Raw genomic sequence first — 15,467 nt, forward strand, 5'->3', positions numbered from 1 at the left:
TGTTTCAGATGCTTTTGCAGCAGTAATGAAAGCTGTGAGCTATCAACAGTCTCGGCCAATCGCTAGTTTTTTTATTGTGCTTGCGTCGACAGGATAAACACGGAAGCTGGTTACGTGACTGGGGGATCTTTAATACAGTATGGAATGAAAACTAAACATTGTTGCAAAAACGATTGCATCCATATACAGTAGTGGGCATGTACATAAAGTAACACTGCAACGCTTACATCTTACTGTACATTATGTATGCATGTTTTGTCTGAGAACCGTGCTGCATCCGAAAGCCGCCAGTAGAGGGCACCCAGGCTCCATAGGATACAGTATACAGTACAGTACAGTAAATATTTAATCGATTGCAAACATGTATGCTTTACTCTTTCTCTTCTGTATCATATCCATGAATGCATGTGTAACAAGAAAGCATATTTCTTCCAAGGCGGAAGTGGACGCCGAAACATGTCAGGTATTTGAACACCTACACTGTAAGTAAAGAATCTGCTTTAAATTAGATATCAAGTAGACAGGATGAACTTAGTACAACAAAGAAAGCATATTCTCCGAATCTGAAGCCATTGTTTGGATTCTCCAGCAATGCAAGACGTCTTGGCGTGACGTGAAGTCATTTTTATTGGTGTTTTGCATTTATCATACTGCGTGTTTTGGGTATTGTAGATGCTATAAAACCTATTTCTGATGTCAGTCAAGAAACAAAAAAGTTATGTTGGCTGTCCTTTAATGCACAGTATGGAATGTACAGTCATTTTCAAAATCATCACGCTTCAGCAGACAAAACAACAAACATTGTTGCAAAAACCGCTTGCATTCATATACGGTACATGTACATAACACTGCAATTATGTATGCTATTTAAAAAAGTCATCAATCTTCTTCTGCTTCCCATGTTTATATTTTAATATAAACACTTCCATCTTGTTTAACGTTTCTAAAAAAACGGATGCATTTTCTACGAATTCAAAGAAAGATCGCATGTCCGCAGCAACTTGCAACGTTTTTGTCGGTGTTGCAATAGGTGTGCATTCAGTCGGTTCTTCTTCATCCTCATCATCATCATCATCACGGGAATCTCCTGGGGCATACTTGGCTTTGACTTCTGCTGCGATATACGCATCTGATGAGCTTGGGAATGTCTCAATGTCTTTGTCGACTGCAACATACGATGCAATGTCGGCGACTTTTAGCTTTTCAGCAAACACTGCAAGAGGAATGTTGTCGTCATCCTCTTCATTAGCTGCAGATGTTTCCTCACTGCTTCCGTCACTGCACCCTGGATGTTCAAATTTTCAGTGACGGAAGCAGTTCTTGATGGTGTTTTCTGACACTGTGCTCCACGCTTTGGAAATTGCTCTAATGGCATCCAAAACAGTCCATTGCAGCTCTTTCCCCTTTTCCATCGCTTTCATGATCTCCTGTAAAAAATGTTCTATAGTGGATTTTTGGATTTTGGATGATACCCTAGTCCATGGGCTGCGTATGGCTTGTGGTGTTTGGTGGCAAAAAGACCACCCTGATGCATCGAAGGTCATAGCTGTCTGGATTGGGATGGGCTGGACAGTTGTCGATGACCAAGCATATTTTTTTGTTCTCACGCCTGAGCTTTTTATCCCAGCTTTGCAGCCATTCATTAAAAAAAGGCTGACGTCATCCAAGCGTTTTTGTTTGCTTTGTAGGTGACCTTGTTTTTTTTTTTGATTTCCCGATAACAATAGATTGTAATTTATCGGTACCCGTCATGTTAGCGCACGGCATGATTGTAAGTCTTTCTTTTGAACGTTTACCCCAGCGGCAATCCTCATCCTTGTAGACGTATGATTTCTCTATCTGCAGCTTGTAAAACAAACCAGTCACGTCAGCGTTGTATACGTCGTCGGGGTGGTAATCCCTCAGCAGCTCTTGCAGTCTGCCATTGTGCCAGTTGTCAACTTGGTTCTGATCCACTTTCTTGGCCTCTCCAGTAATCTTGCGTAGCTTCAGATCATTCAAAGTCAAAAATCAAAGTCATCTTTATTGTCAAATACAGTACTGTATGCTAATATGCATGACATACAGCACGGATGACATTATGTAATGTCCTCTCGGACCCAGCATGCAAGGCACTTATAATGACTTTAACAAACATACAGTAACACAGTACAGTAAACATGAAACATGAAAACGCAAATTTGCCAGGAGAGGGGAGCCACATGTTCACGCGCCGCCATCTTGGGAAAAACAAACATGTACGACAACACAAAGACACAGAGTCATTCATTCTTCAGGACTTGCTGTACCTTTCGTTCCTTGTAGCGATTTAACCAGCCTTTGGAGCATTTAAAGTCGTCATGGCGCAATTCTTTTGCAAGCGCTTCAGCCTTGGTCTGCAGCATCACTCCTGATACCGGGATGTCCTGGTTCCTCGGTTGCATCATCCAGGTATCCACCGTGTCCTCAACATCAGGGCGCGCCGCCTTTCTCATCCTCTTTGAACCAGGTCCGAAGTCCAGCGCTTCGTATGCCGTCTTTATTTTATCCTTACTCTTCAACCACGTTGATAAAAAGTATTTTGCAGCACGTCAAATTCCTTTGCAATAGAGTATTTGCTCCGTGTTGGATTCTCAACAGCCACGATGGCCCTGTGCTTTGTTCCGAGATCACAATTCTTTCGTTTTGCCATTGTTGAAGACACACGAGCTGCCGTCTGATACACACGAGCTGCCGTCTGAAAATGAAAATGGCGTCTGCTCACGGGAGCTGGTCACGTAACCAAGACACGTGACCAAGTTGACCGATGGCGCGACCGATGGCTTGTATCGATATAAACATAGCAAAATGGCCGGCGGGAGATGAAAAGGAGCACCGTACGATTATCGTAAAAACCACGAATTGTACTAAACGGAACTAATGATACATAAAAAGACTAGAAATGTGCAAGAGAAATGAAAATAGTATCGTAATAAGCAGTATTATCAATATAAACGATATCGATATAACGAGACTTTACTGTATATATCATTTATCACTGCGTCTGGTCGAATTGATAAAATAATAACGTGCGCATGCGCGGTGGGCTGTCTGCATTTCCGCTTGTCTTTACGTTTTTTTATCATTTCAAATAATATACGGCGTACTGCAACTTTTATACCGGAATTGTAATCATTTATGAGAGCAGCTATTAGCCAAAGTTGACGGTATGCCGATTAAAGACGTGAGTTGGGTGTGTCAGCAGTCAGCTCATTGTTGTCTCCGTGAACCATATTATTTCAAATGACCAGCAAAACTACTAGTGGGTAATGATGGAGAAATCTCGTCTCGTGAGGCATCGGGCAGAGCCACATGCTTTCCAAGGCTTTTGGTGTGGCAAAAGCAAAAGCGACCCACGCCTCAAATCGCACATCGCAACTGTTTTCACCTGTTTCCTTGACACACATCTCGGAGCCTCGGCACAGTCAGTCACATCACTACAGACAATTATCTCGTGTCACACCAGTGTGCCACTGGTTTGAAAGTCACTACAATAGACCATTTGAGACATAGCAGCATGATTTTTTTTTTGGGGGGGGATAAAAAGCTGTGGTAAAATATCAATATGATTTCATTGAAAGTAATTATTTCTAGAAAATGTTGTCAAAAACTGTCCAAGTTTCATCCCACTTTATTGTGACCTTGAGAATGTAAAACATTGTGACCTTGAGAATGTAAAACAAAATATGGAGTATTTCATATCAAGCTCTCTCTTTCCCTCTAGCAGTCGTCATGTTTAGTGCTTGAGAGATTTTAAATGTTTCAAGTTGTGAGAGGAGGTTTATCATCCATTGTCTTTTTTTGCATTTTAGGAAGTGGAAGCATGTCATAGTGATCATACCTCTTGTAGAGATTTTTATTCATGTGTTTACGCAGCACCCTCAAATCCAGAAGAAGTCTCAGTACATTAAGTATCTCTGCTGCGATGACATCAGAACACTCCAGCAATGGGTCAACAGTATTCGCATCGCCAAGGTAACAATACAAAAAAAACACAAAACAACAATGGCTTATAGTCTTGATATTTGGTGGTGTTTTTCCAGTATGGCAAGCAGCTGTACATCAACTTTCAGGAGGCCATGAGGAGGACAGAGGCCGCCTACGACTGGTCGTCACTGTCCTCCTCCTCCATCAAATCAGTGTCTTCCTCCTCCAGTCTTCCAGGTGACTTGTCTTCACGGGTTTAGCACCAATGTCTATTTAGGGCCACAGTCCAAATGGATGAGCTCAAAATGAGATGAAATAATATGAAAGTAAATCTGTTTTGGTTTGACATTCTACCGACGAGATCAAATTAAAAATGTCCAAAATTCTAATAAATCAAATGGGTCCTCAACTGTTTCTAAAGTAAGAGGTTCTGAAACAATAGATTTTAAAAAATATTTCTTAAATGTGTCAAAAGTTAAAGGAAAATAATTCCCAATATCTGCTAAAATGTAAAGTTACTCCAATGAAAACAAATGACAAGGTTTATATCGCTGAGTGAATAAAAACTTATCACTGTTGTCCTTGTCCTGAGGAAATATTTAACATGTTAAAAATTTCATGGTGCCAAAAAAAACTAACTTTCTAAATATCTTTGTAACGTTTTGCACCCTTGAATGAACCATGACAAAAAAAAATGTTTCATGTTTGCAAACAGCCAAATTCGCCGCTCAGAGAGATACAAACTTAAGACTCATGGAATTTAACAAAAAAGCCAGTCAAATCCGTTTGATTCTTATTAAAATGGCACATCTAGTGACATTTTAAATGACACAATCAAATTAAGGTTGTCGTTGATGACATATCAATTGCAGATTTCCAGTGTTAGAAAATATAAAATAAACGTTCCTAAAGTTAACCAGTGTTTGAACGTCTGCCCGGAGGCCCGGGGCGTAACAACTTTTACGTTGGGCGTACAACTTTCAAAACGTCTCGGCCCGGGTGGCCGACTATTTCTTCTTCTTCAAAAAAAAAAGATGTTTTGTTTCATTCAATAAAGCAAAAGCTACAAGCAAACCGCTACAAGCCACGTGGATGCCTCTTTCTAAGCGGCTTTCAAAACTCAAGTACTTTACAGTCACGAACGCTTGTTCTGTAAAGTGTACTTGAGAGTTTTGAAAAGCGCTTAGAAAGAGGAGTCCATGTGGCTTAGCCGACAACGCAACGCAAACATTGCATTGTGCACCATGACGACAAATGACAACTGGAGCATAATCTTCAGCAAGGGATATTTACCATAAAATAAGCAAGGGAGCATTTGTGGTAGGTACTTCCTTAATTTAAAAAAATCCTTCATACTTCGTAACAATGTTTTTTTGTGATTCGTCGTCTTATTGTGTGTCAAGTTGTCAAAAATACTCTTACACTTACTCTTGATTTTCCAGAGTCTCAGTCGAACTCCATCCACTCAGACAGTGGAGTGTCAGAGACGACATCATCAAGCAATGCCCGCTCCCAGAGTGTTGTCAGCTCCATCTTCTCGGATGCGTGGAGGAGGGGCACGCAGGGAGAGGTGCGCCTACAGCAAATTCATATTAGCGCGCGAATACACTCACACACTCACACACACACACACACACACACACACAAACAACTCCTTTCCTTGTTTTTCGTGAGACCACAATTCCCACGTTTCCACTCTGCTTTCCTGCCAGCAGTAAAAGGTGAAAGGGCTTGTGGCTGTGCCACTGTGTTCGTGGCAGAGGTTAGACAGGAAATAGTTTTGAATGTGTACAGTTGTATGATTTTGATTACCGTATTTATTCGAGTATAACGCGCACACGTGTATAACGCTCACCCCTAATTTTTAATTAAAAATCGGTATAAAATTTTGTTTCACTTTTTCTCGGCTCAGACCAAGCATTGTGATAGAAATCATTTATTAACAATGTAAACACTGAATCAAAACTCTGAATATTGATAATTGTGAAAACAGCAATGCTTAACTCACGTTTCAGTGTGGGCGAAGAAAGGAAATGAAGCGTAGCTAAAGAAATGGTAATCAACAATAATTAAAAAAAAGGAATGCGTGATCTGGGTCTTTCCGAGAATCGAAACTGAAGGGCGAGAATCGCCATGGAAATGCTGCCCCTTCCTGGAAGGCATAGAGCATTAAATATACAGTAAAGTCTCGTTATATCGATATTGGATATATCGATAGTCCCGGTTATATCGAAACTATTTCTATGCACGCACGGAGAAAATGCATGCAAACAGGGTCGGATATATCGATAGTCCCGGTTATATCGATATTTTTTCGGACTCCCTTGAATATCGATATAACGAGACTTTACTGTATATGATTTTTTTCCCAGGCCTTGTTTATAACACACACCCAAACTTTGAGTTCTTCTTTAGGTAGAAACTTTTTCTCGCTATACTCGAATAAATACCGTAGTATTTTTTTGCTGTCCGCATGATATCAAACTTATCGATATCCTAATCGTAACTCTCCAGTCCAGTGAAACAGCTTTAAACTAAACTGCTTGAAATTTGTGGTGTCATGACATGTTCTAACACAAGTACTTTGAAATGCCCCCTCAGTGGGTGGTGTGCTGACAGATCGGACATTTAAGTGCCTGATTTGCAAACGTTTAAACATTTGAAAGTGTGCATGGTGGTTGCTGGATGTTGTGGCGGCATTTAAATCAATCTAAATATTTCAACGAAGCAGCGCACATCGGCTCTGTAAGCACACACTCAAAAATACCTAATCGAAAAATGTCTGAAAGGTCTGCTCTCATGGTTTTACTGGAATGAAGTGGTTGTGGTTTCCTGGTCTGTCTGCATGCGGTGCATTTTCCCCTGGCTCTTGCTGTTTTACTTCATGCATTTGGTTGCTACAAATTACAATAACGGTTGTTTGTCACTCTTCTCTTTCCCCTATTTCGTTTCCCACCTTCCCATGTGTCTCTTTGGTTCAATCTAGATGATGAAGGTGGAGGCCATCAGTAGGCCCATCCCTTTGCAAATCCCCAGCGTCTCCTCCCAGCACCTCCCGCAGGCTCAAACGTCGCCCACCCGTAGCAGCTACACTGACGGGATGGTTCAGCCCGACGATTCTTCATCTCTGTCTGTGGATGAAAGTGAGGCCCGCCAGGCAGCATCAGTGGCCGCCTATGTCAAGTACAGCACGTTGGCTCGCCTGCAGAACCAGAACCAGTCCAGGGCGCCACCGGCTGCAACCGCCCCAGTGCCAAACTACAACACTCTTCCGGCTGCTTATGGTGGCAACGCTCCACCGCCCCCAGCTCCGGTTCCTGGCTCCGCAGTGAATTTCGCCCAGCCTGCCCCCTCAGCTCTGACTCATTCCCCATCAGAGGATGAGGCGCAAGAACCATCATACTTACCACCTCCTCCACTAGAGATCCTGGAAAGCCACGAGTTGCCTCCGCCCTTCGACCCCACATTGGATCACCATGCTCAACTGTCCAACGCTGGCCTCCAGCAGTTCCTGGCGCAGAAGTTTCCCAACATGGTGTATGACTTTACCCCAGCTATGTCTGAAGAAGCTTCTCCCCCTCCCCCTCCACCTCCACCTCCGACTGAGCTCTCGACCTCTGCAGCCCTGCGGCCGCTGTCCCCCAACGCCCCACCTCGGGCACCACCCAAAACCTTCACGGTTGTATTTCCTCCCCAAACTGCACGAAAACCCGTAGGTCCCTCTTCCCTCCCGCTTGCGCTTTCCCCGGTGTCTCCCACACCGCCTGCCAGCAGCCACGGGCCTGTGAAGAAGCAGCAGAGTTTCTCGACAGGCCACTCTCCTAATCAGCCACCCCCCACGCTGCCTAAGCAGCACAGCATTTCCTCCAAAAACCTTGTCCTCTCTCCTTCCTCTTTCTCCTCTTCTGTCTCCATGGCTACCTCGTCATTGGTCAAGCAGATAGTTAATCAATTTCCGGGAAACGCTCCCTCCTCCCCTCCTCCTTCCTCAAACTCCCTTGAAGGATCAAAGTTCGGTGCCCCTCACTCTCCTCCAGCAGTAAAGGCAAAACCAAAATGGCAGCCAGGCGGCGCTGTCGCTCCCCAGTCGCCTGAGTTCCCCCCACCTCCTTTTGACGGATCCCTGAATGACTTCCCCCCTCCGCCTTCCTCAAAGATGGGTTCCCCTATCAAAAACTCACCTTCTACTTCATTCAATGGTACCGCCAAACGCGGGCCTCCTCCGACCCCGCAGAGAGCCTCCTCCGTTCGCTCCAACTCGGGTGAGACGCCTGACGACAGGCCCAAGAAAGTAGAGAGCCTGCTCAGCAAATTCGGACAAGCCACCGGTACGTCTTCGAGTTGCTCGTCAGCGACCGGCTCGCCTTCCAAAGAGTCCTCTGCACTTCCGACGCCACTTCCAAAGCCAGGTAAGCTGAATTTAGCCAACCTCCCGCTGGCCCTCCAGGGGCTCCAATCAAGCCAGCACCAGCAGTCTTCTTCAGACTTCCCTTCGCCACCCCCGCTGCCAATTTCCCAACCGCAACACCTAGAGTCATACCCAGACTACTTCCCACCCCCGCCGAGTGACTCTGAGCTCTTTCCTCCTCCACCCCACCCATCAGAGTTCCATAACCCATTGAAGGTGGCGGTGGTCAACCCCCAGCCTCAGAAGCAGCAACAGCAACAACAACAGCCGCCGCTGTCATCTTCGTGGAAGCAAAGCTCCCTGAAAAAGGGAGCAATGGCACCCCCAACGCTACACCGGCGGTCCAGCAACACGAGCGCGTACGACACGACGACCTCGCTGGCGCTCTCGCCACCCCCCCTTTCTGAGACCCCACTGCCCACCCTCACATCCGCCTACTCCCCCGTTCCCCCTACATCACCCAAATCTGCATCACCGAGCTCCCTGACACTTAAGACTCACTTCCTGGAGGACCTCAACCGCACTCTGAAGAGGAAGTCCGTTTCCCGCCACGGCTCGCTCACCTCCACCAATCTGATTCCCTCCTCCAAGATGGAGCCCGTGACCACCATGGACGACATGGCCCTCCTCCCGCCTCCGCCGCCCGAGCTCCTGCAACAGCAACAGGTGACGCGCGGGCACACACAAACGCTGTCCCGTCACCAAGCGCACTCCCAGTCCACCAAACACAACGCCAACATCTCAGGCTATGCAACTTTGCGGCGAGGACCACCTCCCGCACCGCCAAAACGGGACCAAAGTACCAAACTAACTGGCGATTGGTAGAGGACAAAAAAACTTTGGAACAATTAATTCTCACCCCACTGTGGAATCATCTTCCATCTTGGAGCTGTGTGACGTTCCCTAATCTTCAAGATGCGGTCAGACCAAAATCCAGCCAAAGTACGTCTGTGTAAACTCTCTGTCGTACAGGAGTGGTCCATCGATGAGAAGGTTTCTTCAGCCGTCATCTGTACACATTTGAAGGTTTTGGAGGTTTCGCCTCCTATCCAAGAGGCTTCGTCAGCGAACTATAAATAGGGCCGATGCGACCAGTCAGACTTTAGTTCGCTGACAAAGCCTCTTGGATAGGAGGCGAAACGTCCGAAACCTTCAAATTTGTACAGATGACGGCTGAAGAAACCTCATCGATCCAGCCAAAGTAGTGATTTCATTGGTCCCATCAAATCACACGCGTGGAAGGAAGAAGGCGGGCCACTTCTGACTGGATCCCAATGAACATATACACCAAACAGATTTGCTTTTGCTTGATATTGACTGACCTAATAGCATTATCATTCACATTATTGTTCTTCTCATTACCAGTGTATGGTGAAGCTATTCAGCCAAGAAACATTATATACGCAATTACAGTATGTCTGTACTGTACATGTTTATGTCTCTAGCAAGCTCCTAAAAAAACGTTATCTGTTCAGCTTTGCATTAAAAGATAGTAAACTCATACCATTAGAGAGGTTTTAATTGTTCTAGAAACATGACAGCTGGTACCCAAATGGAACCGCAGCAATGATGAAGGATGCCGGCCGATGTAACCAGTTGTGTATATCGTTAATGTATGTCAAAGACGAGGAGGAGCATGAGGGCCTTTTCAGTTCAAACCGTTGGTGTGTTTTTTTTTTTTTTTTGTAAGATTTAATGCTGGAAGAAAGATGTTATTGCCACAATATTATTTAAGTGTTCATCTTGCGTAAACTGTTCAAATGATAACTTGTAATTTCATCATTTCATTACCCTTAGTATTATATTATCACCCACCTCAAATAATGTTGGCAGTCATATTTAATTTGTATTTTTATTTATTTTTTTTGCCTTGAAAAATCTCATGGTGCTGGCCACCTTTTCTAAAAATATGCTGCATCCTTGTTTCAAAACTTAGTAACATTTGTTGTATTTTTGTTTCTGTTTTTTGGTTTTCCTTTTGAAACAAAAAAATACCAAACTAGGGCCATTATTTTAGGAACGTGATGATATATGACCAAATTCTTGCTTGACTATTATAGATTAGGGATCTGCAGTATGTCAGATCGCAGTGTGTCGCATTCTAATGAAGCCAACCAAAACCACGTGACTGCTCACGTCTGATTTGGACTGCTCAACATAAACCTCGATACATCAACACTCGGTTCTTAGAAATCCAGTCCGTCATTTTACTAACCAATCTGGCAATAAACACTATTCTTGAATTGCCTCTATTTTCTTAACATCTGCTACTTCAGTATTAGTCAGCGGCATCAACCATTGAGTAAATCAATTATTGAAAGATTTTCATTGGGCAGAGACAACACGCACAATATACAGTGCCTTGCAAAAGTATCCGGCCCCCTTTCACTTTAAACAAAGATGATTTTTTTTTTTTTTTTGGTCAAGAATCAACAAGTGGGACACAATCGTGAAGTGGAACATTTATTGGATAAATGAAACATTTTTAACAAATAAAAAACTGAAAAGTGAGGCATGCAATATTATTCAGCCCCCTTGCGTTAATACTTTGTAGCGCCACCTTTTGCTCCAATTACAGCTGCAAGTCGCTTGGGGTATGTTTCTATCTGTTTTGCACATAGAGAGACTGACATTTTTGCCCATTTTTCCTTGCAAAACAGCTCGAGCTCAGTGAGGTTGGATGGAGAGTGTTTGTGAACAGCAGTCTTCAGCTCTTTCCACAGTTTCTGAATTGGATTCAGGTCTGGACTATGACTTGGCCATCCTAAAACCTGGATACGTTTATTTTTGAAACATTCCATTGTAGATTTGGCTTTGTTTTGGATCATTGTCCTGTTAAATAAATAACAACTAAATCTCCGTCCAAGTTTCAGGTCGTGTGCAGATACAAACAGGTTTTCTTCCAGAATGTTCCTATTTGGCTCCAGCCATCTTCGCGTCAATTTTAACCATCTTCAAATCCCTTCAAATATTACATATAGAGCACACAGCAAATTAATGAATAACTCGTTTTCAAATCTGAAGTCAAGAATAATGACTTTTATTGTGGTTGACATCCAAAAATATGAAATTTTGGCTCAGATTTTAGCAATCATCATGGAATTTAACAAGTTTGATTTGCTTTCGCGGGCCGAAAAAAATGATGTGGTGGGCCGGATTTGGCCCGCGGGCCTTGACTTTGACACCTGTGCTTTACAGTCACAGACAAGCACAGATACAATAATAAAATATATTGAAAATAGAATACAATAAATACAATTATAAATAGAAACAAGAGAGAGCTACACAGAAAATGCCATTTTAAATAGGTGGGTTTTGAGATGGGATTTGAAAGTGGGAAGAGAATCGATGTTACGAATGTTGGGAGGAAATGAGTTCAAGAGTTTGGGGCAGAGCAGCTGAAAGCTCTATCCCCCATCGTGCTCTTGGTAGATTTGCTGTGGTCTGATGCTCCTTCCATTTCAATATGGCTTGCACAGTGCTCCTTGAGATGTTTAAAGCTTGGGAAATCTTTTTGTATTCAAATCCGGCTTTAAACTTCTCCACAACAGTATCTCAGACCTGCCTGGTGTGTTCCTTGGTTTTCATTATGCTCACTGCACTTCAAACAGAACCCCGAGACTATCACAGAGCGGGTGCATTTATACGGAGACTTGGTTACACACAGGTGGATTCTATTTATCATCATCAGTCAGTTAGGACAACATTGGGTCATTCAGAGATCTTCACTGAACTTCTGGCGTGAGTTTGCTGCACTGAAAGTAAAGGGGCCGAATAATATTGCATGCCCCACTTTTCAGTTTTTTATTTGGTAAAAAAAGTTTAAATTATCCAATAAATCTTGTTCCAGTCCAGGATTGTGTCCCACTTGTTGATTCTTGACAACAACAACAACAACAAAAAAATCTAAGTTTGAAGCCTGGCGAAAGGTTGCAAGATTCAATTCATATACAGTATACATGTATATCTTTTCCTTTCGGCTTTTCCATTTAAGGGGTCCCCACAGCGAATCAGTGTACTCCATCTTCAGAGTTTGATTAACATGTTTGTTTTGGCCAAGCTTTTACATCGGATGCCCTTCCTGACACAACCCTCAGAATCAGAAAACCTTTATCCTCCCACAATGGGGAAATTTGCAGTCCACAGCAGCAATTTGAAAGGGGGTGGGGGGGTGAAAGTAGAGAGAACAAGATATTCTAAGCATAGCAAAATTAAAAATGTCAACTGTATACTGGGGCGGCCCGGTAGTCGAGTGGTTAGCACACCAGCTTCACAGTGCAGAGGTCGCTGGTTCGCATCCCGCTCCCGCCTCCCTGTGTGGAGAACTTGCATGTTCTCCCCGGGCCCGCATGGTTTTTCTCCGGGTCCTCCGGTTTCCTCCCGCACTCCAAAAACATGCATGGCAGGCAGATTGGCCACTCCAAATTGTCCCTAGGTGTGAGTGTGACAGTGACTGTTGTATGTCTTTGTGTGCCCTGCGATTGGCTGGCAATCAATTCAGGGTGTCCCCCGCCTCGTGCCCGAAGACAGCTGAGATAGGCTCCAGCACCCCCGCGACCCTAATGAAGAATAAGCGGGACAGAAAATGGATGGATGGAACTGTATACTGTAAATGTGCAAAAAACGTTTCATAAAAACTACATAGTGCAAGTATCAAGATAGGCATATTCATATATGTAGCTGTATTGCATCGACCCATAATTACAAGATTCCATTTTTTTTTCATTGACACGTGATCATTGAGAATTGCGAAGCCTGACAGCAGTCGGTAGGAACGAGCGGCAGTACCTCTCCTTCTTGCACCGCAGGTGTAATAGTCCCTGGCTGAAGGAGCTACCCAGTGCTGTCAGTGTGAACAGGAGGGGGTGGGAGGGGCTGTCCATCATAGCATTTAGTTTAGCTAGCGTCCGTCTGTTGCCCACCTCCTCCAAAGAGTCCAGCGAGCAGCCCTGGACAGAACTGGCCCTCTTGACAAGGCGCTCCAGTCTCTTCCTGTGCCGAGTTCCATAGTGGATGGCTGAAGCCACGGCAGAGTCATAAAGTCTTTAGGAGTGACCCCTGAACCCCAAAAGACCTCAGTTTCCTAAGTAGGAAGAGGCGACTCTGTCCCTTGTTGATTAGGGCATCCGTGTTTGTAGTCCAGTCCAGTTTTTTGTTGAGAGTAACACCCAGGTACTTGTAGGAGGTCACCCTCTCAATGTCCGAACCCTGGATGCTCAACGGTGCCAATGAGGATTGTTTCCTGCAGAAATCCACTACCAGCTCCATATATATATATACATATATATATATGATTCGCTGTGGCGACCCCTTGAAAGGAAAAGAAGAGAACTCTACAGAGCAGCTTATTCACCATTTGATTGGCAACAGTTTACGTGTTTTGTTTAAAATGTCATGTCAGCATTCTTTATATAAACTGTAGCATAGAAAATTTGACGACAGTGAGGTTAAAATCTTAGCGAAAGAAAATGGATTGGGTTGAAAGGGCAGTAAAAGAAGGTTTTTTTTCTTTTATAAAACAGCAAAACCCTTCACTAAATCACCATGGTGATGTGCGGTTTAAAGGACAACCGAGACCTCCCGACACGTTGCGTCCATAATGATTTCTACTGACCGCATTTTAGATTCCACCGCATATAGCTATATTTTATGTTTTAAAATTCACGCAGTCTTGTTTCAGAGTTGATGCCGAAAGTGACATTGTGGAGGGAACTCCCCCTGACCGAGAAAGCAATACACAGTGCATTTTGGGTACTTTGTTCAGTCTGAAAACACCATGTTGATTGTGAAATTAGAAGGAAACCTACATAAATAACGCGATGGTGAATCGTTGTGTGGCAGCCAATTGCGGTAACACGCATAAATAAGGTGTAAGGTTACACTAATTCCCAGCGGACAAACCAGCCATTTGCAACGGACCAGAGCAGTAGAGCACCAGCTGGAAGCGAGCAGAGGAACTCACAGTGAATCCCCGCTGTCATCTTTTCAGCTTTACAATGGGTAGAAAGTTGCTTCAGTGGTGGAAGAGAGCAATCGCCATATTAGTGGAGCAAACCGATCGGACAAACATCCAGCTGCTGTTAACTCGTAGCCGGAGAGCACCAGCCGAAGGAACTAACCAGAGTTAGCAATGGATAACCGCTGTCATCCTCTCGTGTTGTTTCTGTTCCTCTCAAGGCTGATCATTCAGCTCGTAAATTATTTTGTTGAACATATACAGAGTAAAAACTCATCCTGTGACTGTAAAGTGACCTTGAGAGTTTTGAAAGGTGCTTATAAATGAAATGTATTATTATTATTATTATAAGTAAACTGAAATAAGTAAGCTCTTCCAAGCCAAAGATGATTACATTCTTCAAAATGGGGACCGAGCTCTTTGATGTAGCCGAAAGGACGCTTTGATGACAGTCAAACCTGGTTCGTATCATTCTTACAGTCAGTCTTTTTTTTTAATCAAATACGAATGCTTTTCTTGACCCTGTGATTAAACTCTCAATTTGATGTGAATTTCGAAAAATTTTCTTATTATGAACTGCATTGTATAGAAGGCCAGTAATATGTAAGTTCATAACTTTTCATATTGAAAGTTTAAACAACTTTTTGCATGCGCATTGCGCAACCATTTAACAATCTGCATTGATGTTGACATCTTATAGCTTATTATTTGTTGTTCATGTCCTTATATGCCCCATATCACCGAAGTTGATGCTATATTGCCAAATCATGGCGCTTCATATGTGGTGTCCTTCATATATATATATATATATATATATATATATATACAGTAAAGTCTCGTTATATCGATATTCAAGGGAGTCCGAAAAAATATCGATATAACCGGGACTATCGATATATCCGACCCTGTTTGCATGTAATTTTCTCCGTGCGTGCATAGAAATAGTATCGATATAACCGGGACTATCGATATATGCGATATCGATATAACGAGACTTTACTGTATATATATATATATATATATATATATATATATATATATATGAAGGAAATAAATACATCGAGTTAGCCATTTTTAACATTGTAGGATGAACATTAAAATAGTGAGTTAATTAGTATAAATGCTGCTTTGTTTTCAGTGGATGGGTGAAGGAACAGA

The 15,467-nt window shown here is 43.3% G+C and overlaps 1 protein-coding gene across 3 annotated transcripts in view; it reads left to right on the forward strand.

The window, feature by feature from the left end:
- raph1a (Ras association (RalGDS/AF-6) and pleckstrin homology domains 1a) overlaps positions 1-15,042 on the forward strand; it is a 138,612-nt gene extending 123,570 nt beyond the window's left edge. For 2 of the 3 annotated variants that reach the window (XM_089002011.1, XM_089002013.1), the window contains 4 exons: positions 3,895-3,993; positions 4,062-4,182; positions 5,388-5,515; positions 6,932-15,041. In XM_089002011.1, coding sequence (XP_088858137.1) covers positions 3,895-3,993; positions 4,062-4,182; positions 5,388-5,515; positions 6,932-9,178 — 2,595 coding nt within the window. In that variant the 3' untranslated portion in view covers positions 9,179-15,041. Of the gene's footprint in view, positions 1-3,894; positions 3,994-4,061; positions 4,183-5,387; positions 5,516-6,931 lie in introns of all 3 variants that reach the window. The other variant, XM_089002012.1, reaches the window with a different exon arrangement.
- The last annotated feature ends 425 nt before the right edge of the window (positions 15,043-15,467 follow it).

This window comes from Hippocampus bargibanti, linkage group LG08 (assembly GCF_051943395.1).
Source record: "Hippocampus bargibanti isolate YZ-2025 linkage group LG08, ASM5194339v1, whole genome shotgun sequence".
In the NCBI taxonomy this organism is placed as follows: Eukaryota; Metazoa; Chordata; class Actinopteri; order Syngnathiformes; family Syngnathidae; genus Hippocampus; species Hippocampus bargibanti.